This window comes from Zingiber officinale, chromosome 11B (assembly GCF_018446385.1).
Source record: "Zingiber officinale cultivar Zhangliang chromosome 11B, Zo_v1.1, whole genome shotgun sequence".
Classification (NCBI taxonomy): Eukaryota; Viridiplantae; Streptophyta; class Magnoliopsida; order Zingiberales; family Zingiberaceae; genus Zingiber; species Zingiber officinale.
The window spans coordinates 86787704-86814605 of NC_056007.1; the positions used below are offsets into that span (position 1 = coordinate 86787704).

The 26902-nt window shown below is 40.9% G+C and overlaps 8 protein-coding genes across 10 annotated transcripts; 4 read left to right on the forward strand and 4 right to left on the reverse strand.

Annotated features, from left to right (window-relative positions):
* Positions 1 to 77: 77 nt before the first annotated feature.
* Positions 78 to 1567, reverse strand: LOC122034651 (auxin-responsive protein IAA20-like). Its single transcript, XM_042593968.1, has 3 exons — positions 736 to 1567; positions 345 to 638; positions 78 to 213 (listed from the first exon to the last, which is right to left on the reverse strand). Exons 1-3 carry the CDS (start codon positions 915 to 917, stop codon positions 171 to 173), a joined length of 519 nt encoding a protein of 172 aa, XP_042449902.1. The 5' UTR covers positions 918 to 1567; the 3' UTR covers positions 78 to 170.
* Positions 1568 to 4217: 2650 nt separating this feature from the next.
* Positions 4218 to 9642, forward strand: LOC122035302. 2 transcript variants are annotated; one of them, XM_042594716.1, is made up of 8 exons: positions 4218 to 4523; positions 4618 to 4685; positions 4765 to 4826; positions 4916 to 5065; positions 7328 to 7501; positions 8069 to 8293; positions 8371 to 8600; positions 8692 to 9642. In XM_042594716.1, exons 1-8 carry the CDS (start codon positions 4309 to 4311, stop codon positions 8786 to 8788), a joined length of 1221 nt encoding a protein of 406 aa, XP_042450650.1. In that variant the 5' UTR covers positions 4218 to 4308; the 3' UTR covers positions 8789 to 9642. The 2 variants fall into 2 exon arrangements, with proteins under 2 accessions (XP_042450650.1, XP_042450649.1); XM_042594715.1 differs by having other exon boundaries at positions 4220 to 4523; positions 8371 to 9642.
* Positions 9643 to 10120: 478 nt separating this feature from the next.
* LOC122033619 (CCR4-NOT transcription complex subunit 10-like) lies at positions 10121 to 16989 on the forward strand. 2 transcript variants are annotated; one of them, XM_042592682.1, is made up of 6 exons: positions 10121 to 10711; positions 12144 to 12230; positions 12706 to 12888; positions 12994 to 13080; positions 13163 to 13234; positions 15012 to 16989. In XM_042592682.1, the coding sequence occupies exons 1-6, from the start codon at positions 10508 to 10510 to the stop codon at positions 16929 to 16931; spliced, it is 2553 nt and encodes an 850-aa protein (XP_042448616.1). In that variant the 5' UTR covers positions 10121 to 10507; the 3' UTR covers positions 16932 to 16989. The 2 variants fall into 2 exon arrangements, with proteins under 2 accessions (XP_042448616.1, XP_042448617.1); XM_042592683.1 differs by having other exon boundaries at positions 10575 to 10711; positions 12169 to 12230.
* An 853-nt stretch (positions 16990 to 17842) lies between these two features.
* LOC122034150 lies at positions 17843 to 18331 on the forward strand. Its single transcript, XM_042593272.1, has one exon. It carries the CDS (start codon positions 17843 to 17845, stop codon positions 18329 to 18331), a length of 489 nt encoding a protein of 162 aa, XP_042449206.1.
* Positions 18332 to 18615: 284 nt separating this feature from the next.
* LOC122034151 (protein NUCLEAR FUSION DEFECTIVE 4-like) lies at positions 18616 to 20662 on the reverse strand. The gene is made up of 4 exons (XM_042593274.1): positions 20336 to 20662; positions 19592 to 20154; positions 19160 to 19453; positions 18616 to 19087 (listed from the first exon to the last, which is right to left on the reverse strand). Exons 1-4 carry the CDS (start codon positions 20660 to 20662, stop codon positions 18616 to 18618), a joined length of 1656 nt encoding a protein of 551 aa, XP_042449208.1.
* A 1323-nt stretch (positions 20663 to 21985) lies between these two features.
* Positions 21986 to 22324, reverse strand: LOC122034152. Its single transcript, XM_042593275.1, has one exon. The coding sequence runs from the start codon at positions 22322 to 22324 to the stop codon at positions 21986 to 21988; it is 339 nt and encodes a 112-aa protein (XP_042449209.1).
* A 312-nt stretch (positions 22325 to 22636) lies between these two features.
* On the reverse strand, positions 22637 to 25208 carry LOC122034409 (putative glycerol-3-phosphate transporter 5). Its single transcript, XM_042593651.1, has 2 exons — positions 24202 to 25208; positions 22637 to 23559 (listed from the first exon to the last, which is right to left on the reverse strand). The coding sequence occupies exons 1-2, from the start codon at positions 25130 to 25132 to the stop codon at positions 23051 to 23053; spliced, it is 1440 nt and encodes a 479-aa protein (XP_042449585.1). The 5' UTR covers positions 25133 to 25208; the 3' UTR covers positions 22637 to 23050.
* A 195-nt stretch (positions 25209 to 25403) lies between these two features.
* On the forward strand, positions 25404 to 26647 carry LOC122034410 (protein MIZU-KUSSEI 1-like). Its single transcript, XM_042593652.1, has one exon. It carries the CDS (start codon positions 25614 to 25616, stop codon positions 26424 to 26426), a length of 813 nt encoding a protein of 270 aa, XP_042449586.1. The 5' UTR covers positions 25404 to 25613; the 3' UTR covers positions 26427 to 26647.
* The last annotated feature ends 255 nt before the right edge of the window (positions 26648 to 26902 follow it).

The window sequence follows — 26902 nt, forward strand, 5'->3', positions numbered from 1 at the left end:
CTTATGAGCTAGATGAACAATTCGAATTAAATTGAAAGTTTCCAACTGTTCGCATGCAACACAAGATTAAAGATTACTGTTTAACTAGAGATTCATTCAGAGAAACTAAAATACACATATATAGCAACTAGATATTGCTAGCTAGTATTAATCATCTTTCCTTTTGCTTCCTAGTTGATTATCCTGAGACGCTTCGCTGACATGATGAAAGCTCTGCAACAAGCATCACAACAAATTAAAAATCATTAAGGATAAAAAGAAATGCCTGGATATGATCTCTAATAGTTTCTTAATCTTTCACTAGTTAATGCAGATTTGGGGTGATAAATGACAACAACACTTACTCCCACGGCACATCTCCGACCAGCATCCAGTCCCCATCCTCATCCTCATAAGTCACCTTATAGTCACACCCTCCATCTTCTTCCTCTGTACGACGTACATGTGCATATGTTAAGTCTTCATGTTTCTTAGGAAACATCATGTACAACGTGCGGAAGAGAGCCTGGTAAGAGTCATGGAGGGAGAGGTCCACCTTCCTGCCTATCGCAATCCCCTCCATGTTTACCTTCACACAGTTCGTCCTCCTCCTCGGCAATTTCACCGGCGGCCAACCAACTATAACTCTACCTCCACCACTGCATAAACGCAGAGACACACGCGCACACTTAACTCATCCAAAACCTTTGTTCATTAGTATGACCCATCAGTTTAGCTTGCAGAAATTGAACTCACTAGTTAAGCTCACTGTCGCTGTTGCCGTGGCCATCTTCCTCCCTCTGCAGGAAGAGGGGTAAAGTGACAGTCTTTTCGTCGAGCACCTCGTCGAAGCTTCTTTTCTTGCAAAAGTTAGTCTTGATCCTCTTCTCCATCATCATATCTGAGCTGGGGAGTGAAAGGCCGAGCTCCAACTCCATTCTAAACAGTTGTATCTCTCTCTCTTTCTCTGAGATCAAAGGAGCGACATGAGAATACCTGCGAGCCTCTTTCTCTATATATATCCAGGTAGAGATTATGAGAATCTAGAGGGGACACAAGAGGGGACAGGATGCAGGGTTTTGAGGGAACTGGAGCATTTTTTTTATGTGCCTCACCGACAAGGTTCTTTCCCTGTGCTGGGCCTGTCGCGGCTTGATGTGCGGGAGGACTTTTAAAAAGCTGCCTTCCTCCGGTGACTTCTCTCTCCCTGACCTATTAGTTTCTGTCCATGCCTTGAAGGGCAAGTTGTCTGCTACGTCTCCATTAGAATGGTTGGAATGTCTCGCATTCAACAGCAAAAACATCGACACGTACGATCCACTGATTGGACACCGGAATGGTGGTTGACAAGGTGTGCGTTCCATGACTCCGATTTCATTGGATTGCCACGCCCTGCAAAGAGAAATCCGATAACTTAATCACGTACATCGACGAGCGCCACCCGGCACTGAATCAAAACGCTCGCTCGTAACGCGCATCGACGGTTGCGTCTCTCCTCCCAAAATATGCCGCTGGTGAATCTTTTACCAGTTTCATTTTCCCTTCCCTTCCGTCACATGCATGAATCTTTTACCAGCTTCATTGTCCCTTGCATGCTGTGTTGCATCCGTGCATGGGCTTCGAGAAAAGGGAACAAATTCTGCACGTATTTGTACAAGTGTATACAGTCCATTTTGACCACTGGACAACGATGGGAGTTGTGTTTGTAGGACTCTGTCAAATTGGGTTAGTTAATTTAGTGGGAGGGTGAAGGAGATAGGACTGCAGGAACACTCTTTCTCATGCTCTGGGCTTCTTGTGGGATTGCAGAGCAGCAGCTGTACCCAACTGTGGGGTAATTGGCATATGTAATGTGACCAAGGCGAGGAATGCAGAGCACGTGAAGTCGTGCTGAGCACAAGGTACTAACCTATACGATTCCATGAATCAAATCCAGTCTCAGATGTTCTTCTTCTTTGCAAGACACACAGTCTTGGCAGAATTCTAATCACAGTACTTCTATTGTGTTTTGATGTCATCTGCGTACACAATACAGTAGAGCCGTAACTTCCATGAGACCAGAGAGGCAATCGCCTCAGGGCTCAGTCCAATTAAGGGTCTATTTTTTTTAATTACACCTAAAACAAAATGAGAGGCATGAACCCTAAATGACCGCTAAACCTATTCTCACGGCTTCGAGGCACGCATCAGTGCATGACTCTTGTTTGAATGTAATTTCTTCTTTGGTGTTGCTATTCTTTGCACGTGATTTCTTCTCCAACGTTCTTTTCTACCAATGCCTAGATTCACTGAATAAGAGGTAATCCTAATCTTCTTCTTTGACCATCTTCTTTGTCTTGCAACACGCGGTACTAATTGTATCATAATCGTGCAACAACGGTCATTTGTGCGACCTAATCACGTCGATTCTCACAGTGACTATCTCATGCAACACGGGTTGGTGGTTGGCTTTTGCTCGTGTTACTTAATTGCACGGCGCAGTGGCTGTTGCACGCTACCTCGGTCGCTTGTGCAAACGACAACCTAATTGTATGATGGTTACTGCTTGTCACCTTACTACTACCTGCAACCACCGCATTAGTCTCAGTATTACATGATACATTAAATGAGCTATCAATATTATAGATTGAGAAAGAAATAGTCCGACAATTGGATTATTCAGATTTTATAAATATTTTTACCTCTAAAATAGTCAAATAAGTAGTGTTTATAATAATATATTATTTTTGATTTATTTATATATTTAGTATATATATTATTTGTAAATTGAATTTTATCATTATTTATTATAGTAAAAGGATCATTTTTTAATATGCGCTTCAGACCTCATCGAATACAGGTATGACTCTACAATACAATAATCTTTTCTTGATACATGCACCTATTTTTTTCTTTTATGTCAATTATCTTAGAAGCTCTTTTATAAACGAAGATGACTCTTGTTTTATTTCTATTAATAAAGGAAGGTGAATAAATTAGAAGATAAAGAGAGAAAGAGATGCTTTCATCTTTTTAACATTAACACTAATGACTTGAAAGTGCTAGAGGTACGACCAAACAATTGTCACCTTGGAGCTCTGCCTACGGGCTTCACAAGGTCGAAAGTTAATCATAACAGTTAGGATATGCCTTAAGCAACTTCTGAAAAGCCGTTTTTAAGGAAGTTGTGAGGGATCAATCAACCAACTTTTCACATAAAATTTGTGGTTATTTAGTAATTGCCAAAATAACTAAATTGGTCATTATTTTTTTTTCTCGACACGATATGCCACTATCCCTGAAAGTGATTGGTCCAACCTTAAGTGGTTAATTCAGAAGTCTAGTATTATTTGATTGTGCTCCTCATTTGAAGAAAAATATTTCTATAAATATATTTGATTATGCCCCTCATTTGAAAGAAATTTCTACAAATATATTATCTAAATACTTAGATGACAATATGAATATTTAATCGTGGCACCATAATCCAGAAATATCGGCACCGATATCCAAATTAAATTAGAAAATGTTCGCGGACAACCCACACCCAACGCTCTACACCCAACACTCTTAGGCCATCTCCAATAGTTAAATCTTTCCATAAATTTTTTTGTAGTTTTCAATATGCCACATCAATGCTATATCAAAAATGAAAAAACCTACTATTCTCTCCACAATTAAAAAATCTTCATATAATTTTTTTTTGGATCCTACATTACAAATCATATATCTTTATTTATTATTTTTTCATTTAATTTCTCTATATAATTTTTATTTAATATTTAAATTAATTCTCATCTTTAATTTAATTTATTTTAATTAATAAATTAATGAACTTTTGATTGTTAATTTAATTTATAATTTTTATTTGATATTTAATTAACTTATGAATTTTAATTTAATTATAGTTATTTGTATTTTTTTAATTTATCAAATATATTTATTTTCAAAAGAGAGATGAATAAATTTAATTATTATATAAAATATTTAATGGTTTTAAAAAGTCAAACATGTAATATTATTTTTTCAATAATTAATAGCTCTATCTTCAAAAGAATAAAACAGATTTGATTTTTAAAACCTACTCTTGAATTAAAAACCTCAAAATTTATCTTCATACTCATTAAAATTTTTTTGTTAAATTTTTTAAACTTTAAAACCTTTTAAAAAATTTACATGGAGTTGCTCTTAGTCAAATAGGAAAATGCATGCGCAAATTAAGACTCAAACTTTAAATCTTTTGGGAGACCGAATAATTTCCTAATTAACGATAAAATGGTTTTTTTGGTTCGACTACCTCCGGCTTTATCCTTGTTGCCGCCAACTCCATAGCTTCGTCTGACGTTTCCCATGGCGGGCGAGGCTGAAGGCCTGCTCTTCCTCGTCTGCCGGCAGATCGAAGAGATCAAGACGCTCACTGACCGTGCCGCTGCCTACGCCGCCCTCCTCCAGGTCCTCCACCGCGGCGCCTCCGACCATCCTCCTTCCCTCGAAGCCCTCGCCGATTCCTTCCCGTATCTCCTCCCCCTCCTGCTCTCCGACATCCACCACTTTGACGAAGAGACGTACGTAGACTTCCCTTCTATTGCTTCGCTTCCTTAATGATCCAAAATGAGCGCTCACCATCTATTCACATTCTGATTCGGTGCCCTAAATCAGCGCCGCGTATTCTCTGAAGTGCCTCGGCTTCATGCTGTACCACCCTTCTCTCGTAACGAGGATTTCAGGTCTAAAAATGCCTTCTTTTTTCCCCAATTTTCTATGCCTAGTTTTTGATGTTTCATGTGAGTGTGCCGGGCTTCGCAGAGGACGGCGCGATCCTGGCCCTGGAATCGCTTGTGAAGCTGATAACTATAACAAGGATGAAGGTTGGACGCTTTTGGTTTTTTCCATGTAGTGATAGGTGATCGTGTCCCTATGAATCAGTGATTAATGGATTCATTGTTTCTCATTGCAGCATATATGTAACTTGGGCGTGTGGTGCTTCGCCGTTCAGCAAATAGGACCTTCGGCTGTCAAGTTCTGCTTGCACTTGATATTGGAAGCCATTATTCACGCACTTGACAACCCTTTTGGTTCTCTGTCAATCACATATGAGGCCACTCAGGTCAGGTTTTGCTGCTCATATCAGTCTTTAATGAGGAGACTATAATATATGCAGCAGACTGTGTCATGTCCAGCCATATAGATGTATCCTCTATAGGCTCATTTGTTAGATGTATAATCAGTTTATTATTTGGGTCCTGATAATTTTGTATCTTGGTCTTCTTACATTTTTTTTCCTCCTTGATGATATCGTCATCAAACATTGACATTGTTATCTCATCTTCCATCCATTGCATTGCCCTTGCAGGGATAATGTAGGATGAGGATAACATATATGAATGCCCTGTTTATCATGCTAAGGACCGAAACATGATTATTATTAAGGTGAAAGTAGCTTTCAGCAATATGATAATCCATTTTGTTTAAGAATGAGTACATTATGAAGATAGTTTGTTGGAGTATATGTTGGGGTTGCAAGGTTGTAAACATAGTCCCATGTTGAAAACATATGGAAAAGATTATGGGTTTATAAGAAAAAGATATCTCCATTGGCATGAGGCCTTTTGGGGAAAGCCCAAGAGCAAAGCCATGAGGGTCTAGGCCCAAAGTGGACAATATCATGCTATTGTGGAGATATCTAAATTCTTTTCGATCCAACAAGTGGTATCAGAGTCCGGACTGCCAGAAGGTTTAACCACCGACTGTGCACAAGAGTTATGGTCTGATTGAACCATGTGAGTACAATATTGACCTCGAGCAAAGAAAGTGAGGACTCCTATGTTCGGATCAAGAGGACCAGACACCAGGCAGGAAGTCCTAGTTGCGGCTAGGCAAGGAAAGTCCTAGTAGGTCGGGTGGACCGAGAGGCAGGAAGTCCTAGTTGCGGCTAGGCAAGGAAGTCCTAGTAGGTCGGGTAGACCGAGGGGCAGGAAGACTTGGTGGGTCGAGGATCAGACGTGGGAAGCCTATGGTCCTTTGTTTGGTGGGTCCTTTTGGAGAGAGCCCAAGAGCAAAACCATGAGGGTTAGGCCCTCATGCCAAATATTTGATTGAGCCCAAGAGCAAAACTGTTGGATCGAACAGTTTAAGGCCCTCATGCCAACAGTTAAATATAAGAGAAAAGATATCTCCATTGGCATGAGGCCTTTTGGGGAGAGTCCAAGAGCAAAACCATGAGGGCTTAGGCCCAAAGTGGACAATATCATGCAATTGTGGAGATATCTAAATTCTTTTCGATCCAACAGTATATTCATGCAATATGGCCTCTACAATACTTATTGTTGGGATATGATCGTAAGCTTAACTGCAAATGCACACTTATGTATGCAACAGGAAGTCTGCTAACAAAGTTTGAAGTGAAATCTTAAATTTAATTAGTGTTGTTAATGCTAATTGGGGATATAAAGAAATGAATAACAAGGTTATTAGAAATGTTAAAATCAAGTAGATTCTAAATGATTTGTTTTTTTGGAGAGATTCTTCCAACATTATGTAACTACAACATTAGAAAGATATGATAAGAAATTGCTTAGATACTAACTTCTACTTCCCATATATTACTTTAATACCTATTATTTTGGAAAAAACCAAAAAAAAAAGAGGAAAAGTTGGCTAACTATCCATTGATTAGTCTAAGCAATCCAGAAAGCTGCATATCTAGTAAGAATATTAGTCCGAAGTAATAAATGCAATGGTAGCAGACGTACAAAGTGAAAAAAATAATATCCATCAATTATGTAGTTTCTTCAATTCCTTCATCAGAAAGGTAACCCACTTCTTTCTTTGGGGGCTCTGCCTAACCAGGAGTACCCATGTAAAAGCCAGCTTTTCAATGGAAAATTTTGAACCATATTCCTTGAAAATGACTTTTTTTTTTGATTCCGTAAGACACATTTCTATGAAAAAGGAATTTGTTGCCCTGCATAGCTTTCCATGTCTCCCTCCTTGAATGAAACGTTCAAAACAATTATCAACAGGAATATTAAAGATCTTGCTGCTGTAGTTCCAGAATGCTTCAAAGGGCTGCATTTATTAAATAGATGTGTGATATTTTCCTTCTTTCCATCACATAAGTCGTGAGATTCATCACTTATTGTGATGCCCTTCCCTAGCAAAACATCTCTTATAATTATTTGTCCTATCAATACCTTAGTGAGCCTGGCATAACCATCTCAGAACTATATGCTACTTCACTAATACACGTTTAGTTTCTAAAACTTGCCATAAAGATGATTAGTGACAATCCTACTGCAGAATTTTGCATTTAGTAATTTGTGATGCTACTTGTAGATTTGTCTCTAAGTTCTTTATGTCCTTATTCTAGGCTTTAATGGCACTATCTAAGTTTTCTGTGGAAATGAGAAACATGTCAAACATTTGGGTTCTGCCACTGTGCAGAAGACTTATTAGCAACAACAAGAGAGAAAGGGATATAGCAGAGAGATGCCTCCTGAGGACAAAATCCATTATATGCCCTTCGCCAATTATTCTTTCCATGGTACTATCTCATTATTTGATATTTTTATGGAATAACTTACACAGTGCTTAATCTCGCAATTTGTCATCTTTTGTCATAATGCTATTTCAGTTGGCATGCTTATTGGAAAGTTCCGCATCCAATTTTTTCTTACCTCCTATTCAAACTCAATTAACAGCACAAAATTCCGCTTAAAGCATACTCATATGAAGATCTCCATTCCACTCGAGCTAATAAAAGTTTGAACTTGCACACATCTTTCAGCATTTGATGATTGTTATATTCATTGTAAAATTTTTTACATTGCATCACAATATTGATCAGTTTTCAATTATGATGGCAGTGGTATATACTTATACGTATTAAATTTTGATAGTTCTTATGTTATATTGTTTGACCAATTAGAGTTTATTAGCTTGACCTGCCAACTAAGTTTTTGGTGTTATCCAGATGGATTGAACCACATTGGAAACAAATTGTTGCATCTCTATGTTTTCCTGCTTGGGAAAAGTATTAAATTTCTACCTCTAGTAAGACTTTCTGAGCTTTCTTATATTTTTGTTGCTTTTCTTGCTCCTTTTTGAGCAGGCAGTGATGTCTGACGTTAAGCGAAAACTTCTTCCAACAATGATGGACATGATGGAAGTTACACAAGATCAAAGACAAAACATTGCCATTATCCAAGCTTGGGGATGGTATATCAGCCTTCTTGGTTCCGACGCACTTAAAGATAGACATTTAGTTAATAAAATGCTCAAAATTCCTGAGCAAACATTTGTTGATCCTGATATTCAAGTTCAAGTGGCTACGCTGGTAAGCAGGTTAAGCTTGTGCATCATTGCCATTGGATCTCATTTCATCAGTCTTTTGTTGAAATATTGGCCATACAGGTTGCATGGGAATCTTTAATTGATGCACTTCTGCCATCTCAGTTTACTGAAATTTGGATAAATATAATTCAAAATGAGATTAAGCAAACTAGACAAGCAACAGTTGCTGCTCCTGATGTAAAAATTGATGGCCTGCTACGAAGAATAAAAGTTCTGATGACCCCAATACATGGAATCTTGTCAAGCAAATGTGATCTATCAGTTCAGTTGCGGTGTTTGCTTACATGGAGGTATCTTCTACGTAAATTGGATCTTTCGGTAAACTATCCTTCAGTTATTTCCACAACCTTTTGGCAAACTCTTAAAGTGGTATTTTTGAAGGGACCCAATGATGAGAACAGGCATGTTTGGAACACTTGCATTGATTTGCTTGATGAATTTCTTTTGTCAAAACTTACTGTTGGCAAAACGATCCTGAATGGTGAGAAGCACTCACTCTTTCCAGCTGAACAAACTGACCAATCTGGAGCAGTGGATCGTCCTATCAAGTGGTTGCCGTGGGATATCAAGGACCTGAGCGAGCAGTTAAATGTGGTTTTCTCAATCATCCTTCCTGAAAAATTTGAGATTATGACAAGTGAATGCAGAAGTCTGACACTAGATACTGGCTTAAAGATTTACAGATCAGTTTTGAAGGGTGTTCAAGCTGAGATAAAAAGAATTCCTCAATGCCACGAGAAGGTCAACATTTACATTACTACCATATCTATGTTTATAAAAGAGGTTCGTGAAACTATGGCATCAAACCATAGTGCCCATCAATACAGGGACTTTTCATTGGTGCATGTTCAGTTTACAGAGGCAACAAGAGATGAGCTAGAACATTCACTTCTATCGCCCTTCAACATAAAACAGATTGGTTCTGAAGTACTTTGCTAACTTGAAACAAACACAAGAAGGGAATTCAACGCACTTCTCAGGATTCGACTATACGGAATTCATGTGTGAGGCTGTTTCCTAAAGAGGTGGTGCCATACATGTATGTGGAGCAAGACTCTCAATGTGTGCATCATACTTGCAATGCTGGGGAGATGAGATTCTTATGATCCCGAATTGTTCGCTTCCTAACCGATGTTCTTGTTCCGATCTATTTGATCAATGAATTTCGCATATTGTATATCCCAACCATCGCATTATGAATTTGGATTAACAACAACAAAATTGAGACATGGTATTGATACTTTGTCTGAATTTGTAAGAAACCGCTAATTGGCTTCTAATTTTCTTGGAATCCAATGCCCAAAAAAATCTTGTAAAAAATGCCTCTAATTTTATTGGAATCGATTGCAAAGTTATAAAATTGTTCTCAGCAATATGAAACATTCTACTGGAGGTGTAAATGAGTCGAGCCGAGTTCGAGAAAATTAAGAGGCTTGAGCTCGTTTCGAAATGGTGAATAAACTTGTGCAGTTTAGGATTTAAAACTTCAACTTTTTAACAAATAAAAAAAAATACTCTAATCACATCAAATATTAAATGAGCCGGCTCGAGCTTGACTCTAGCTCGATTCCGAGCTTGAGTCAAGCTTTGATCGAAATATTTGTGAGCGGCTCCCAAATGCTTAATTTATTTACATCCCTAATCACTAGGTGCCAATAATATTTTTTTATTTGTTATTTTAAAGAAGAAGAAAAAAATCATTAATGAAATAAAATTGTTTTAGGACATTTGTCGAAAAAATAACAACAAATTAATTCAAGCACGAGAAAAGCACGCGCTAATAAAAACGCGACCCAATCGGGACCGCTTCCTCTTCTACCGTCTTCGTCCTCTCTCCTTTTCCTTTGCATCTCGGCATCTCCCTCACTGTTTGTATATACTCGCCGACTTCTTCTTAGCTCTTACCTCTCCGCCCGTCGCAATCTCCTTCTCCGGCGGAGGAAGCGACGGCGATCTGCAAACTCCACTCCCCCACTATCTTTCGAATCTTCTTCTGCTCTTGTCCATCTCTCCTCCACTCGGAACCCTAACCCTAGCTTGCTTCCCCTCTTCAAAACCTCACAATTGCCGCCGAAACCCTTGCTCATACCCCGCCCTAGTTTGCAGCCGGATCATCGCTCTCCCCTGTCGCCACTTTGACCATCCTATTCGCGCGGCTTGCTGCACCGGATCTGATCGGACGTCTCCGATCTGAAGAATGGAAGTCAAGGATTCGTCGGATTCTTCATCAGCCACAACGGCCTTGGCCGGGAGCAAGGATGGGCTTGCGAACGACGAAGGGAATCTCTCCGATGCCGAAGGGCTGGCCAAGGAAGCTGCTTTCCTATTCCAGAACCGGCGGTTCGAGGAGTGCGTCGATGTATTGAACCATCTCCTTGAAAAAAAGAAGGGTGATGCAAAGGTGCGTCTGATTTATCTTCTTTATGATACTGTGATTTTGCAGCCTGGTCCATTTCTGGTTAGGGAGGTTGGAAATACTTTGTTGCTTTTGCTAACTTATTGGATTCTTTGTTACTTACGCCTATCATGGTCCTTTTGTTGTTTCTTCCTCACCTTTATATTCCCAAAGGATGTGCTAATGTGCAATTCCTTTTTAACTCCTGAAAGTTGGAATGCCAACTTATGGTTTTAGGACTTTGAATTGTATCAATTGTTTCTTTTTCTGTATATTTATGAAAAGCTTCTAGCTGGTTGAGCTGGCGCATTAACATGGATTTTCATTGACAATTGCGCTTGAATGAGGTTCTAAAAAAGATGGAGAGAAGACGAACATGGCTCGCACATGATTTTAGTGGTGTAAGGATAGCTTATTTGTGAGCTAGTAGAGATTTTATAACTTGTATGAGGGGATCGCAGAAAGTTCACGACCAATGCTGGGATTAATTTTTCTGTTTGGAGATTTGGCAAAACGACAAGTGAAAGCGCCAGGATTTATCTTTTTCTACGGTCAATCTTGCTTGATGGACCTTTTTTAACTCTCATTCTGTGTTGTTTGCTGGTGAATTCATTAGGAAGAAGATTTTACTGTAAACGTGTGTGAGCTTTGGGTACTGTAAATTTTAGAGTCAAAGTCAACAGCCTTCATTTAGTGTCCTTAGATGTTAACTTGTTAAGATTAGACCTCAAGATGCACTTATCTTGTCTTGCACCTGAACTTCCATAAGGCATCAACTGCGATAAAAGTTACTGTGTTTAGTTGCATTTACTTCACAGTATCATTACTTTTCATGTGTAGCACCAGGATTCATAAACCTCTAAATTGAGTTTGCTTGTTTAGCATGTCTTAGGCATTGAACTGGCTCCAATATCTAGTTGTTTTATTTATAAACTTCGATTATTATGTCATTAAGTTAAATAATCTTTTACTCATGCTAAGGATTTTACACTGTTTTACTTGGTCTTTCTACATACCGAAGTCAATTGTGGTAGTTATACAAATCAAAAATATTAAATCATGCAAGTTTTCTATTTTAATTGAAATCTCAATGTTTCCCAGAGTATGATATAATATGGTCTTCATATGTAAGAAGATGGCTAATTTGGTACCCGCACTTCTAGTTTGTGTGTATGATTATGTGCAAAGGCTTTTACACAGTTTGTCTTTAGCCAACCCTGAATAGCTGTGACTCAGGCCTTGATGTTGTTTCTCTTGTCAAAATGCATCAATTATCTCTTATACAAAGCAAGTCTATTTTTTTTTCTTGAATCAATTCATTTCTAAAGTATATGATAATTTGTTGTTGAGTTGCATACAATAGAAGAGTATGTTTATTCACCTATGTACATTTCTTCGTTGAGTAAACTCTACGCTATACTTTTTCTATTTATTTCAGGTTCTTCATAATATTGCTGTTGCAGAATACTTGCGAGAAGGTTTCACTGATCCTAGGAATCTTCTTGATGCATTAAACAAGCTTAAAGTAAGTTGTACTGAACTTTGACCAATCTATGTTTGAATTAATTCCTGAAGAAATTTTCATACTAACATCTTCTCAACTTCATACTCACATTCTTGAGGAAACTAACTATGTCAACATTAAAATTATGATCATATTAAACCTATCACATTATGTTGTATGATCATATTTAACATGCTATATTATAAGGTTAAACAGTTTGTTAGAATCATACATTCTTCTATAGCAGAAAATGCATCTGCTCTTTTGGATCATCTCTTTTTCATCATGGTATTCTATATATGCTAGTATTTTATTATAATTTCATATAATTTTACCAATTTTTCTATCTTTGTTCAGAAACTGAAAAAGATAATTAAATCCATGTTTATCCATTCAATTAATATTCTAGGATATTCTTTCACTAATAATGTTCATGCAATGAAAAGCTATTTTCCTCCGTTTGCACTTTTTGACTAAATTACTATTTTGGTTACAGGAGCAAAGTGAAAAGCTTGCTCATTCTTGTGGGGAACAGATTGAGTCTGAGAATAGCAGTGGAAGTGATATGGTTCCAGGGTCTAAATCAAATAGTGCTTCAATTCATCAAAGTTCTGCTATAAATAGCAGCAGAGTTGTCTATGCCCAAGATTTTGACACTTCAGTAACGTTGCTAAACATTGTATGTATTACTTTGTATTTCGACTGAATTTACCTTTCCATAATCATTGAATGAGTTTGGAGATGGTTCTCTTCTTGTTACTTTTGTTAATTAGATTCTTCACAGGCAATCATCCTCTACCATATCCATGAGTATTCACAGTCATTATCTGTTCTCGAAAAGCTGTACCAGAATATTGAGCCAATTGAAGAGGTATATGCTTTAATTTAGTCATCTTATGCATTCATGATAAAATTATGCCTTTTATTCTGCCTTACTATTTTTTCCTGTACAGCAAATAGCTCTTCGTGTGTGTCTTCTTTTACTGGACGTGGCATTAGTTTGTGAAGATGTTTCAAAAGCTGCAGTAAGTTTATTTGTGATTTGTACTTTTTACTTTCCGCTGTGGTGCCTCTAATTTTTGCTTTCCAGCACATAATGAAATTGTTGAATATCTGTTTTTCAGTTGCTAGATCGGATTTGGCTTTTTGAGCCTTAAAAGTCCAACACAATTCAGGGATCATTATCAGTATCTTTTGGCACTTGGGAAATTTGGCTTTTACTGGTCAAAACATGATTGGATCTCATTCTATGCGTCTAAATGACTTTTTGAGTTTTTTGTGGTTTTGAAGCATAGTTTATTTATATGCACTAGACGTGCTATTTAAGATTCTTTCTAAGCTTCCTGAAATTTTGCAAGACTCATTAAGGTTCTGCATGTATAACTTTAGCACTTAGTTTGTTATTAAGATTTTTCATTTATATATTTACACCATTATAGTCCACATTAATGTCTTTTTCGAGAGACTTAGTCTATCATTAAGATTTTGCCATAGTCTGCTCTTTAGTGGTTTTTTTTTCCTTTTGGTTTGATGTCCAATAACTTGAACTAATCACCTCATGTATTCTCACTCTGTATATCATCTCCCTCTGTATAAAATATTTGGGTTTAGGAAGACACTATCTCCATCCATTTATTTTTTTGAATATTTGTTGTAATCAATTGGGATTCAGATTTAAAAATAACTTTAAGATTATTGAAGCTAGAATGTTCCACATCCACAGTCCCTCATTACGATGATCCATGGTGAGTATATATTTAAGAAGGGATTAGAATCTCGAGTCGTCCTCGATATGACGAGAGAAACCTAATATTTGCATTCGCAACTTCATCATGAGATGTTTTGTTCCCCCGCGTCTTTGTGAGAAATTCCTACTTCTCTGAATAGTTTATCACATTAGGCTTCTATTGTTTTGCAACTTATGTTTCTTCTCCAGCTTTAGTGATGTCTGTCCACTTTAGGTTAAGCTTCCTCTTCTCCTATTTCTATTCCCCGTCTTTTTCTTATTCTCTCCCCTCCTCTTCTTGCTCATCAAAGTGACTGTCTATTTGTCCGCATGGATGAAAATAACAGCTAACAATTTCATTTCGGCTAGGGACGAAAACATTGGTTCATAATGAGGTTTTAAACCTTGATTTAGTGGTTGCCCCTTTCACAAATGACTTTTTGCCTATGATTTCAATTTTGTTTATTAGAGCCATAAAAATTATTTTTTCTGGTCAATCTTTAACTAGCAACTTCTCAGAGTTGTGAGGGAAAACTTTTTTATGATTAGTAACTTTTTACCTTGATATAATGATTCTCTTCCTCCAAACCTAGTAGAGCTATCACAAAGCAAAAAATATCTAATTATTTTCGATTTTAGTCTATAATGGATAATTTATCTAGATGCATTTGTGGAATCTGTGCACTAAGAGATCTACCTACATTTTGATTAACTTCCTATCATTATCACACTTTGTTATAGCCTATCAGAATCATGTTTGCCTATAGTTGTTATTACTTAAAAAATTTGTGATAGTAGTAGTAAAGATAATGTAAAACCTAAATGCTGCCTTTGTCTTTATGAACGTGAAGAAACTGCTATCAGTTCATAGTGGCAGGTAATGTCAGATAACAACCTAACCTGGAGGTTGGAGAATGTAGATAATAAAAATTCAAGACTATAAAACAAATTAAATCACATCTTTATTTAGATCTTGGATCTGTTCAGCTGATTTATACCATGTGAAATTCAATGCTTGCATTAAGATGATTTCCCCCCTTCATTTTACATTCAAACGTCTTATGCTTTTATTTCAGGGTGTCATTCAGTATCTGGAAAAATCTTTTGGTATTACTCATGCGGTAGGACAAGTAGATAGTGGTTGCAGCACCCAACAACAGTCTAACCAAGGGATGAAAATTGCAATTACAAGCAGTGTCACTGCTCCAGATGTCTCTACTACAGATTCAAGTGGCAATGGGAATTCTTCTGATAATGCTTTGGGAAGAACTTTAACTGACGAGACACTAGAATATGAGACCTTATATTCAACATTGGATACTGTTAGTGAGAAATTGGAGAGACCCATTTCAAATGATAATTTGAAGTTATCGCCTGATCAAGAAGCTTCTTCTATTGACCTTAAGCTAAATTTGCATCTTTACAAGGTCCGACTAATGCTACTTGCAAGGAACCTGAAGGCTGCAAAGCGTGAAATCAAGCTTGCCATGAACATAGCACGTTTTGGAGATTCATCAACAGCACTTCTTTTGAAGTCTCAGTTGGAGTATGCTCGTGGCAACCATCGGAAAGCCATAAAACTTTTGATGACAACATCCAATAACAGGTCTGATCAAGGAATACTTTGTATGTTCAACAACAATATGGGATGCATATACCAACAGCTTGGCAAACATCACATTTCAACTTTGTTTTTCTCCAAGGCTTTGAAATGTAGCACCTCTCTTCGATCAGAGAAACCTCTGAAACTTTCCTCCTTGTCTCAAGAAAAGTCACTATTTATACTATATAATTGTGGTTTGCAATACCTACATTGTGGAAAACCGGTGGTTGCAGCTCAATGTTTTGATAAATCCAAGCCCATATTTTATTCAAGACCCATTATATGGCTTCGGTTTGCTGAATGCTGCTTGTCAGCACTGGAGAAAGGTCTTCTAGGAAAAAGTGATTTTTCATCATCAGAGGGTGACGTGGTTAAGGTTCATGTAGTTGGATCAGGCAAGTGGAGACACTTGGTGATTGATGATTTGAGTTTGACAAACAGATATCACAAGTGCTTGGGAGAGGATGCTGTAGTTATTCCTGATGGAAAACTTAGACTTTCAGTCCCTTTTGCTCGCCGATGTTTACTCAATGCTCTGTATTTGTTGGATTATGCTGAAAATTTACAGTCAAGTGCATCTCTATCGAGTAAAGAAGAGACCAACCAATCAGCCTCTGCAAGTGCCAAGAGCTTGAGCCAGAAGAACACAGTGACAAGTGATTCTAAGGCTTTTAATGCAACATCTGCTTCCATGCCTTCTACTAATGGTGAACTTAAAGAAACCAAGGGAGGTACGCTCTCAAGTATGACATTACAAAGTTCTATTTCTTTGCATGAGGAAATGCGTAGAAAGGAAAACAACATGATAAGACAGGCTGTCCTGGCCAATCTAGCATATCTAGAGTTGAGTTTAGGAAATCCAGTGAGAGCACTATCTGCAGCAAAAGAAATTCTGCAATTGCCAGACTGTTCCAAAATGTACACATTTCTGGGTCATGTATATGCTGCAGAAGCACTTTGTTATCTGGACCGAGTTGGAGAAGCACTTGAGCATTTGTCCATTTATGTTTCAGAGACGAACGATGTCCAATTACCTTACAGTGATGAAGACATGGAGAAGTGGCGAATAGATAAGAGTGGGGATGCATATGAGTTTGCTGGTACACAAAATGCGAAAAGTAGTGAAGTCCAAGGCATAATCTTTCAGAAGCCTGAAGTGGCTCGCGGAGCACTGTATGTAAATCTTGCAGCATTGTCTGCGATACAGGGAAATGCAGAACAAGCTGATATGTTTGTGAACAAAGCCCTGAGTGTGCTACCTGACAATCCTAGAGCTGTGCTTGGTGGCATCTATGTCGACCTCCTACTGAGGAGAACACAAAATGCTGTAGTTAAGTTGAGACAGTGTAGACATGTCAGATTCTTTCCTGCTCATCTAACGAGCAGCTCGTGATTGTACCAATCCTTAGTTTGATTTACATTACCCTAATCCTAATGGAACTTTTGTTAGATGAGAATTTTGGGTCATGATACACCATACAAACTTTAGTTTGTAGAATAAACTTTGTTGTTTAGGATTTCGTAGCCCACCTTCTGTGGTTTATTTCAAGCAAAAGAAATAGATCGAGGAGAATGTCAGACGTCCTGTTCCTAATCACATTCATGTTTTAGTTTATTTTCGTTGAGTGAAGGCTACTCTGTTGCTAGTATTGATAATCTCATTCATTTTTTTAGTTTATTTACCTGAATTGAAGGCTACGCTTTCTTGTTGGTCTTTTCCGTTCATCTGTTTCTCTTTGGAGCAGAAAAGGTAAAAAATTGAGATGATGATGAAACTGAAGTATGCGCTTGTGGAGGTATGAGAAATCCTATTGCATTTACTAGTGTCATTTTGCTCGTTTGCTGATTTGCAAATCCATTTTTGTGAATCATGTTAATCTCCTTGTTTCTTTGGTGATCAATTTTCTGACATAACTAGCACCACAGCAATTACTGGAGCAATCAATAAGGTTGTTGAAGTTAACAAGGAAAATAATTGGAAACTAAAACCAAAGCACTAACATCAATGCCATTTAGAACTTTCCCCAGCTTCAATCTCTTTGGTGCCAATGCCACTTCACTAGTTGGATCATTCTCCATCTCCATTTGAACATGCTTTAATAACACGGTATTCCATCAAAAGATCGAAACAAAATCCAAATTAAAGAAGCATTTAAACCCACCTGAGCTTTTCCTCCCCTCAGTTCGAATCACCACCCACCTGAACTTTGTCTTCCTTCTCAACTCTTCCCCAAAAAAGAATACGAAGGGAGCATTTAAACCCATTGAATCCATTAACTTCAATAACTCAACACATCTCGAGCCATGGATTGGTACTGGTGGTTATCCAAATCCACCCTCGACCCACTCCTCGTCTATGACTACTCTCTTCTCTTCACCGCCAACGAGCTCGAGGAAGACGATATCAAACACTTCAACCATGAGTTCCTGCAAAGCATGGGCGTCTCCATAGCTAAGCACAGGCTCGAGATACTTAAGGTGGCTAACAAGTCGGATTCCAAAACTAAATATAGCCTCTTCGCCGCCATCACCAGGACCAAGATTTATATAACAGAGCACGTTCAGAGTCTTCTCAAAAGAGATGACTCGAGGATCCCCGTCGTCCCGAGGAACCCCTCCATGTTGAAGAGGAACAAGAAGGTTCAGGGCAGTGCTCCGGTGGTATCACTATCTCCCACTCCGATCCGGGTACCCCGCAGCCCGAGCCCCATGGTCTGCAGGCATAAGAAGAGTGAAAAGTGTGACGAGGATATCAGATGGGGTTTCATGCCTCAGGACCTGAAACCCAACTGAGTAGTTCGCTGTTACAGGTATATTGCAGTATGTTGCAGAGAGAAGCTATGGAGATCTTATGCATGCATCAATGTAATGCTTAGTAGTTTAATCTCCAAAACAGGAGTCTAATATAGATTCTTACAAAAAAAATAGTGAGCTAGCACAACACAAAATGATCAATTCTGGAGTTGGATTCAATGCTACAGAAAAAAAAACCTGGATATATGAAAGTGAATCTAGTCTGGTTAAGAAATTTCTTTGTTCAATGCATGAATGAATCAAATAGAAAACAAAACAATTTCTCAGCGAAGTGGAGCTCGAGGCGTCCTAGGGGATCCAGCAGCATACAGATTCTGGTATACTGATGTTAATCTCGTCGATAGAATTGAGCTCAGCAAACTTCCCAAAGTGCACATCCCAGCGAGAAATAAGAATGTCGACCGGAAGCAGTTGGGCCCCAAACAAGTGCTCGAATCTGGAAGTTGCTTTGCAGCTTCCTTGTCATAAAGGTACCCAGCAAGAAGACCTGAGAACAAGAACGCTCCGAGTGGATTTCCTAACAACATAAAGTTGTAGAGAAGTCCAAAATGCTTCAGGCCGAAGATCTCGGAAACAGTCGGAAGCATGACGGAGAACTGCACCCCGTAGCCGACACCGAGCATGCCAGTGGAAACATAAAGCGTACCATTGATATCTGAAGCATAGAGAAGGAATGCTATAACCATGATTGCTTGGGTAGCAGTCATCCAAATCGTCCTAGAAACCAATCTTGATCTGCAAAAAATGCAGTCCGTTAAACAATCCAGAAATATTGTTAAGAAAAAAAAGGAGGAGAATCTGCATCACCTAGCAAGATACTCTGAGGCTGAACCACCACCGATACGACCAACAAAGTTGCAAAAACTGAAGATACATAGCAATAGAGTCGTATCTTCAAGACCAGCTGCGACTCCAATTTGAGCCAGATTATTAAGCACGGTGACACCTGATCCAACCCCAAGAAAATATGCCATAAAGAGAAGCCAAAAGTCGGCTTTGATCAAGGCTTGGTGAAATTCAAAATTCTCTCCCCTCCTGGGTCTTCTCCTCCTGGTACCACTTTCCTCCTCGGCTAGAAGTGCGTTCAGATCAAAACCTTCAGAAATTTCCGGCGCGTTCTCCGGATCGTTGGTTGTTGATGCAGCCAGCAACGGTACAATTTCCTGTGATGCAGCCACCAACTGCTCGATTTCCTGTGTGCGGCCTGGATCGTTGGATGATGATGCAGCCTGGGACTGTTCGTTCTCCTGGGCGTCGCCTGGATCGTTGGATGATGATGATGCAGCCAGCAAGGGTTCGTTTTCCTCTGTGTTGTTGTCCTCTGTTCTGCTCGGAAAGAGTGTCATCTTTATCGGGATGGCAAGCGGGGCAAAGAGAAGAAGGATCATCACTCCAACCAAAACAGAGATGACGGCGTCAGACAATGGGAGAAGATAATCCACGATCGTGTAGAAAAGGATATAGATGCCAAGAATGACGCTCGCTATTTGGATAAACATAAAATGGCGTTGTTCCGATGGGTGGTTAGTTTCCAAAGGTGGAACGAAAGGCCTAACAAAAAACATCGTCGCGAGGCTTACGATAGGCACCCCAACAGCCATGAACCACAACAATTTTGTCGACGAACCATGGAGTACACCGGTGTACAATATAGTGTATACTGCACCACCAAGACCAGCATAACCCTTGAGAATGCCGGCGACAGTACCTCTTCTATGTGGGAAATTTCGTAGGTTGGTGACGATCACCCCTGTGCCAAACCAGGCGCTGCTATTGGTAGCTATGCATAGTGCTAGCCATAACTGAACAAAGATTGAATAAAGATTCATCAAAATTTCTGTAAGCAAATCTGCATAATACTGAATTTCTAATTATTTCAGTTTGAGAAGGATTGATTATGAACTTCGATTCGAAATCTTGAATCTTTAACAGATTGATCAAGCAAGAAAAAAGAAAGATGCGAAAAGGGAGGCGTCGGCGCACCAGACAGTAATGGAGATTGGGAAATGTGAGGCTGACAGCGGACCAGAGGGCGCCGAAGCCAAGAAAGCAGCAAGTGGCGCCGACGAGGAGAATGGACCAGGGAGGAAAGCGATTGCATAGGAGGCCGGCGATGATGCCGAAGTTCTCGCCGAAGTCGTTGGCGACGCCGAGGAGGGTGATCTGACGCTGCTTGTATCCCATTGCCTTCTTGAGGGAGTGGGAGTAGAGGGGGAAGGTGTAACCCGTCCCTCCAGCCACCTGCACCAGCACCGATGCTGCAAATCCCAACCACGGCTGCCGGCTGCCGGGAGTCACCGCTCGAGCCATCTCGCTGATGCCACGAAGCGCCTCGCTTTACTCTCTCTCTCTCTCTCTCTGATCGGTGGTGGAGGGATGCTGCAGCTTCGAGAACGGCGGCAGACGCAGTGGTGAGTGGCAGCGGTGCCCTCTTGTGCTGCCTTTTATAAGGAAGCGAGCGAAGGGGCGACGCGAGAGCAATTTTTTTTATTTTCCCTCCGAATTATTTTCTTTTTTAAAAAAATATTATTTAGAATTTTAAATTATTAAAATATTTCTTGAAAACTTTAAATTCCCATCGTTTTAATCGGCACCACCTCACTCTCCCACCGCCTGACCTAATTCATGCGCTCCCCCACCGCCCACCACAAGGGCCTCCGCTTCTCTCACCTCCGCCCTGTTGCTTCCTCGGCCGCTTCGATTCGCCTGAATGCTGGCCGATCCGCGATGACGAACCCGCTGGTCCGGATCGGTGCCGTGGACGGCGAGTCCTCCCTCATCCGGCCGTCCTCGCACCAGCAGCGGCGGAGGGAGGACTTCCGACCGCGCTCCACCCGCCTCTCCGTGATGTCCGCAGCCGATGAGAGCTAGGTCCCCACGATCTGGAATCAGGTTTTTGCTAAAATCCAATCTGTTTCTTCTGTTTTCTTTTCCTTTTTTTTTTAAAAAAATATAATAGATTGGATATCGGCGGAATTGGAGGAGATACGAGTTCGTGTCCTTCTGATTTGTATCAATTCTTGCTTTCGTGATCATAAAATTAAATGGAAACGAAGCAAATGGATCTTGAAACCCATCGATCTCAGAATCAACGAAAGCCCCAAACGGATCGATTAAATGTTTGTTGTCGTTGTTTTTTTATCGTTCATGGCGTTTCTGTGCGATGCGGTTGCTCCTTTTGCCTGCAGAATGGAGAGCAAAGTATCGTTTTGTCCTCGTTCGTTTTTCAATGACGATGATTGTTTTGTATTTGTCAGGTTCACCACTTGTTTTTTTCTATCAATTGAATGCTGCCATCAGCTTGAAATCGATCGAAAGAATATCATTTTCTCAAGAAGATTCTTGGAAGTTTGTTTCGAAGTTCTTATTTTCTTGCATTATACCCAAAAAATATATATTGTCATTAATTTTCTTTTGTCCATTTTCTTCATTGTCTGAGCTCATTTAGAAGTAAAAAAAATTAATTGTACATTTATATATTTAAATCATGCACTCGTATAAATAATTATCAGCACAAAATCTCTTGGCGGAATTTTCATCTCCATATCACCAAAATTATCTATATCTACAATATTCTTACAACCATTAATCTTCTTGTTTAACAAATTTGCCCCCTTTTCTCAAGCATCATCATCAGACGACGGACATCGACTGAAACCTTGATGGTTTGGGCTGGAAATCCCTCCGCCGCCGCCGGAGATGATCACGAGCGCTGCCGGAATTAGGAGCGATGATCTTCTTCAACAGAACTGCCCTCGCCGTAGTCCTTGCCTTCGGCGGCGCTCCTCCATGACTCGGAGGATTACAACTATAATTCACCGACCGGTTTAATTGCTTGCGAGTAGCAGCAGCAGTATTTCTGTGGAAACTGCACCGGAATGAGCCGGGATGCGTCGTCGGAGCACAAAGGCAGCTGCTCCGCCGCCCGGAATTGGAAGAGTAGAAAGAGGAGGATGGGCTCCTTGAATCCATTGTACTTCTTGTTTGAAAACTGAAAACTGAAAACTATAGAACAAATATATTGTTCAAGTATATATAGAGAGACAATGATTACTCATAAATTTTAAAGAATAAACAATTATAGCCGCCAAGGATGAGTCAGTAGTGATGAGATATGAGTCAGCCGGGGAGGTTTCTTTGTTGGCAGATGAACACTGGAGGAGAAATTAATGACTTCTTAGTTTGACTGGGTTTAGTGTGTCATAGCTAGCTGTATTTTAATTTTAATTAAACATAATCATCAACAGGAATGTCTTTATCAATCAGAATATAAAATAAAAGATGAAAGAGGATAAAGAAGGCTTCATAATTCATTGAACTCTGTCAGGCGCCAGCCATTGGTGAATTACATACAATCTGCAGAAACGTGAAGGCTACTTGTAGCATGAAAAGGACAGAAGCTATGATTCATTGTATTTGTATTCCGCACTGTAGAACAATCTAAACTAAAACAAGAATAAAAAGAGATCATAAAAGAAAATATTTTTGGAAATTGTTACGTGGGTTCATAGTGAGAGAGTGAATTGATCTATTTAGACAACACGCACGAGTACCACATGGACGGCGCCGTTGATTCAGTCGTACTTTTCTTTCTTATTGTAATTTGATATTGTTCTTCAGCCCAAAGAATTGGAGAACTCTGTATTTCTTTAGCCTACTTCACTATAATTGACCTATCGAAGTCCCACTCGACGTTCTCTAGCTCATCTTGCTGCTAACTTCAGCTTTTGCAAGGTGTATCAAAAAGGTGATGGCAAAAGAAGTTGAGCAGATCAGCATCAGGAAGACATTGTTCCAGCCTCTTGTTGAAATATACCCTGTAAGCAAAGGCCCCAAAGCTGCCCCGACGGAGCCGGTAGCATCGATAATCGCCGTGACAGTAGCCAATGCTCTCGAGTTACCTTGGATCATTTCCTGCGTACCCAACTCGGCTGATACTGCAGTTGTTATCAGTGAGTAGGGGCCATTAACAAAGTATCCAGACAGAAACATTAAGCTGATGTTGAGTTGCATTGACATGCTCCCGTATGATCTGTATGCGATCAGTGTCGGGATGGAGAAAAAAAGGAAAAAGATACAAGTGCTGGCACGAGCATTCAACCGATCCGACATAAATCCGGCTGATACTCCGCCGAGTACACCTCCAACATCGAATATTGTTGAAAGGATTCCTGCAGTTTTATGTGATACATGCTTCCCAGCAACATCTACAATGACAAACAGCAACATCAATGTCCCTTGTAGTAACTAACTACTTTGATCATGAGAATTTAACATCAAGCAGTATATCCTTAAGAACAAGCATAGTATATTCCAACCGAATATCATATGTGATACATGCTTGCCGGCAACATCTACAATGACAAACAGCAATATCAATGTCCCTTGTAGTAACTAACTAGTTTGATCATGAGAATTTAACATCGAGCAGTATATCCTTAAGAACAAGCATACTAGATTCCAACCAAATCACAACCAAACTCTGCCAAGTCTATTTTTCTTAATTAGAGATCAAGTAATTGTCTAGGAAACATCTCTGGTACACGAACATACAAATACCAATCAAGTATTTGTATGTTCTTAAGAAATGTTGATTTGCAGGTGCATAGAAACATCCCTGATACATAAACATAATTCTACCAATCAAGCATTTGTATGTTATTAAGAAGAGTTGATTGGCTGGTGCATTGAAATCTATTAACATCTTGAAATCCAAGCTCGTTTGCACCAAAATCTACAGTTGTAAAGTGCCACTGAATTGTTCATCGAAAATTGCCTCTTTTTTTTTTTGTAGAAATTTAAAGTCATTTATCCCCAAATTTGAAAAGGGAAATGCATGAATGACATACCAGTATTGCGGATGTAGAATGGCAACCAATAGAGGAAGGTGTATGCTACAAGCTTGGAGAAGAAGAGGCAGAATGCAAACGGCGCCACGCCAGGCAATCTCCACGCCTCTAAGAATCCAATTGCCGTCGTCGTCGAATCCACTTCGTCTGTTTGCTCAGAACCAAGAAGACCGCTCTCCTCCCCGTTTCCAAGGTCCGAGCTTTCCGTCGTTTCAACGCCGGGTTCGTTCATCTCGACCTCCTTGGAGGCGGTTTCGAACCCTAAATCTCTTGGATCGGAGACCAAGAACACCCAAACTAAGACACCCACGGCGGCGACGAGGAGCCCCGGCAAAAGGAAGGACCAACCCCACCCGAATTCGACCACCGAGGAGGCGATGATCGATCCCAAGATGTTTCCAACGGAAGTGTTGGAGTTCCAGACACCCATGATGAGCCCACGCCGAGGCGAGTTCCCAAACCAGTTGCCGACGACGGCGATGACGCAGGGCCAGCCGATGGACTGGACGATCCCGCTGGAGACTTGGACAGCGAGGAAGAACCCCAGGCTGTGGACGCCCCACCAGTAGGCGGCGCCGAACGCAACCGTGGAAACGCCGCTGGCGAGCATCCCGAAGGCGAGGAAGCGGCGGAGGTCGACGCGATCGGCGACGTGGCCCGCGAGGTACATTCCGGCGGAGTAGGAGGAAAGGAAGGCGAGATCGAGCTCGCCGAGGCGGCGGGTGCCGCTGGGGCCGTCGAAGGGCGGCCATCCTCCGCCACCAGCGCCGGCGGAGGGCGTCTCGGAGCCGAGGACGCTCTTGACGATGCTGGGCGGCTTGCGGGAGGCGTGGAAGGCGGCGTAGGCGGAGAAGGTGAGGAGGAGGACGGAGATCTGATGGACGAGGAGCGGCCGGCGCCGGTCAATGGCGCCGCGGCTCGCCGCGTCCATGGCGGAACGTAACCCGACCGAATCAGATCGGGTTACGTGGTTCGGGCATGTGACACCGCGTGCGAAGCAGGGAGTGAGAGTAGCAAATAATTTAAATAACAAAAAAGAGCGTTTTATAAATAATAACTTGGAGGAGAAGCAAAGCGTGTGCGATTTCGTGACCGCTGTCTATTAAATTATGTCAATTTTTTTTAATAAAAGAACAAGTTGGCGTAAAAAAAAAAAGAAAAACTATTTTGGGCCTAACTCGAACATGTCTACGGTCTATCCAAGTAATTGGCCGTTGGTCCGTTAGACGGAACCACCAACCGAACCATAAAAAATAAACAGGGTAAAAATAGCAAGACATAGACGGCAGTGGCCGTGATAAACACCGCTCCTCCTTAGCCAATCAATTCACCACCTCGTCTCCTCTCTTTCCGCCTTCCCTAGCCGGTCGGTGGCGCGGCCCCACCTTCTCGGCCTCGCCGCCCCCTCCTCCATGGCCGCCGCCTTCGCCACCGCAGTGCCATCGCATCCCGGTCCTAGCAGCGTTGCTGATCAGGACGAGCACCCAAAGCAGCCGATGCTCCACCACCTCAGCCCGTCGCCCCAACTTTCCCTCGTCGCCCCCTCCTCACATTACCGCCGCCGGCGACCCGCCCGCGTCGTCCGCGTCTTCCGCTCCATCTGCCGCACCCTCCCCATCTTCACCCCCAAGTGCAAGATCCCCGTCGGCGCCGCCACCACCGTTGCCTGCTCCGCCGTCGCCTCCCCCCTCTCGGGCACCGATTCGCGGAGGAACAGTCTCGTCACCGGCACCCTCTTCGGCTGCCGCAAGGGACGCGTCTCCTTCTCGATCCAGGAGAACCCGCGGTGCCTGCCCTCCCTCGTCGTCGAGCTCTCCCTGCTGACGCACGTTCTGCTCCGGGAGATGAGCACCGGCATGGTCCGCATCGCGCTGGAGTGCGAGAAGAACAGCGGCAACGCCGCTAACGACGGAAAGGCGGCGTCTTTGTCGTCGAGGGCCCTGCTGGAGGAGCCGCTGTGGACTCTGTTTTGCAACGGGAAGAGGAACGGATACGGGGTGCGGAGGGAGCCAACGGAGGACGATCTTGGGGTGATGGAGACGCTGCGGGTGGTGTCGATGGGCGCCGGAGTGCTGCCGGCGAGGGCGGAGGGGGAGGAAGAGGTGGCTTACCTCAGGGCCGGCTTCGATCACATCATTGCGTCTCGTGACGCAGAGACTCTGTACATGACGAGCCCCGACGATGGCCCCGGTCCCGATTTGACCATCTTCTTCGTGAGAATGTGACGAACTGGATATCGATTCAGCTCTGGATTGATTTTTCTTCCATTTCCAATCAAGTGATTAGGATGTGGATTCTATTTTGAGAATTAATTACTCGCATTATCTTTGACAAATGATTTAGTTTTTCGTTTAGTCAGATTGATAGTCTTAAAAATTCGTATCTTCGTTCAGTGCATTGTCTACTTGAAATGTAGATTTTAACGGAAAAATTGATTTTTTTTTTTTATGAAATTAACAAATAAAAATATATTAAAATTACTCTCCCATGCGATCAATATCAAGAACAACCACTCCCTAAGGGCGTCTAGAGATCAATACCAAGAATAACCACTCCATAAGGACGTTTAGAGTGAATGTAATCCTTTTTTACTATAATATTAATAATAACACGATGTCAATAGGAAGATGAAACTTTGAAGCATGTCTCCTTCGTATATCAGCCAATTAGCTAGCTGTGGGGAAGAGTCATGGTTATAGAT

What these genes read in the sequence shown, in the direction of transcription:
- LOC122034409 (XM_042593651.1), bottom strand. Translation starts at nt 25,132, where the DNA reads ATGGACGCGGCGAGCCGCGGCGCCATTGACCGGCGCCGGCCGCTCCTC. An exon ending in ATTCTACATCCGCAATACTG is followed by an intron (nt 23,560 to 24,201) that starts GTATGTCATTCA and finishes TTGTCATTGTAG; the next exon opens with ATGTTGCTGGGAAGCATGTA.
- LOC122034651 (XM_042593968.1), bottom strand. Translation starts at nt 917, where the DNA reads ATGGAGTTGGAGCTCGGCCTTTCACTCCCCAGCTCAGATATGATGATG. An exon ending in AGCGACAGTGAGCTTAACTA is followed by an intron (nt 639 to 735) that starts GTGAGTTCAATT and finishes GCGTTTATGCAG; the next exon opens with TGGTGGAGGTAGAGTTATAG. An exon ending in GTCGGAGATGTGCCGTGGGA is followed by an intron (nt 214 to 344) that starts GTAAGTGTTGTT and finishes TGCTTGTTGCAG; the next exon opens with AGCTTTCATCATGTCAGCGA.
- LOC122034151 (XM_042593274.1), bottom strand. Translation starts at nt 20,662, where the DNA reads ATGGCTCGAGCGGTGACTCCCGGCAGCCGGCAGCCGTGGTTGGGATTT. An exon ending in GGCGACGCCCAGGAGAACGA is followed by an intron (nt 19,454 to 19,591) that starts ACAGTCCCAGGC and finishes GCCGGAAATTTC; the next exon opens with TGAAGGTTTTGATCTGAACG. An exon ending in GCCTCAGAGTATCTTGCTAG is followed by an intron (nt 19,088 to 19,159) that starts GTGATGCAGATT and finishes CATTTTTTGCAG; the next exon opens with ATCAAGATTGGTTTCTAGGA.
- LOC122033619 (XM_042592682.1), top strand. Translation starts at nt 10,508, where the DNA reads ATGGAAGTCAAGGATTCGTCGGATTCTTCATCAGCCACAACGGCCTTG. An exon ending in ATGCATTAAACAAGCTTAAA is followed by an intron (nt 12,231 to 12,705) that starts GTAAGTTGTACT and finishes TTTTGGTTACAG; the next exon opens with GAGCAAAGTGAAAAGCTTGC. An exon ending in ATATTGAGCCAATTGAAGAG is followed by an intron (nt 13,081 to 13,162) that starts GTATATGCTTTA and finishes TTTCCTGTACAG; the next exon opens with CAAATAGCTCTTCGTGTGTG.
- LOC122035302 (XM_042594715.1), top strand. Translation starts at nt 4,309, where the DNA reads ATGGCGGGCGAGGCTGAAGGCCTGCTCTTCCTCGTCTGCCGGCAGATC. An exon ending in TCACATATGAGGCCACTCAG is followed by an intron (nt 5,066 to 7,327) that starts GTCAGGTTTTGC and finishes TCCTTATTCTAG; the next exon opens with GCTTTAATGGCACTATCTAA. An exon ending in AAGTTCAAGTGGCTACGCTG is followed by an intron (nt 8,294 to 8,370) that starts GTAAGCAGGTTA and finishes TTGGCCATACAG; the next exon opens with GTTGCATGGGAATCTTTAAT.
- LOC122034152 (XM_042593275.1), bottom strand. Translation starts at nt 22,324, where the DNA reads ATGGATTCAAGGAGCCCATCCTCCTCTTTCTACTCTTCCAATTCCGGG.
- LOC122034150 (XM_042593272.1), top strand. Translation starts at nt 17,843, where the DNA reads ATGGATTGGTACTGGTGGTTATCCAAATCCACCCTCGACCCACTCCTC.
- LOC122034410 (XM_042593652.1), top strand. Translation starts at nt 25,614, where the DNA reads ATGGCCGCCGCCTTCGCCACCGCAGTGCCATCGCATCCCGGTCCTAGC.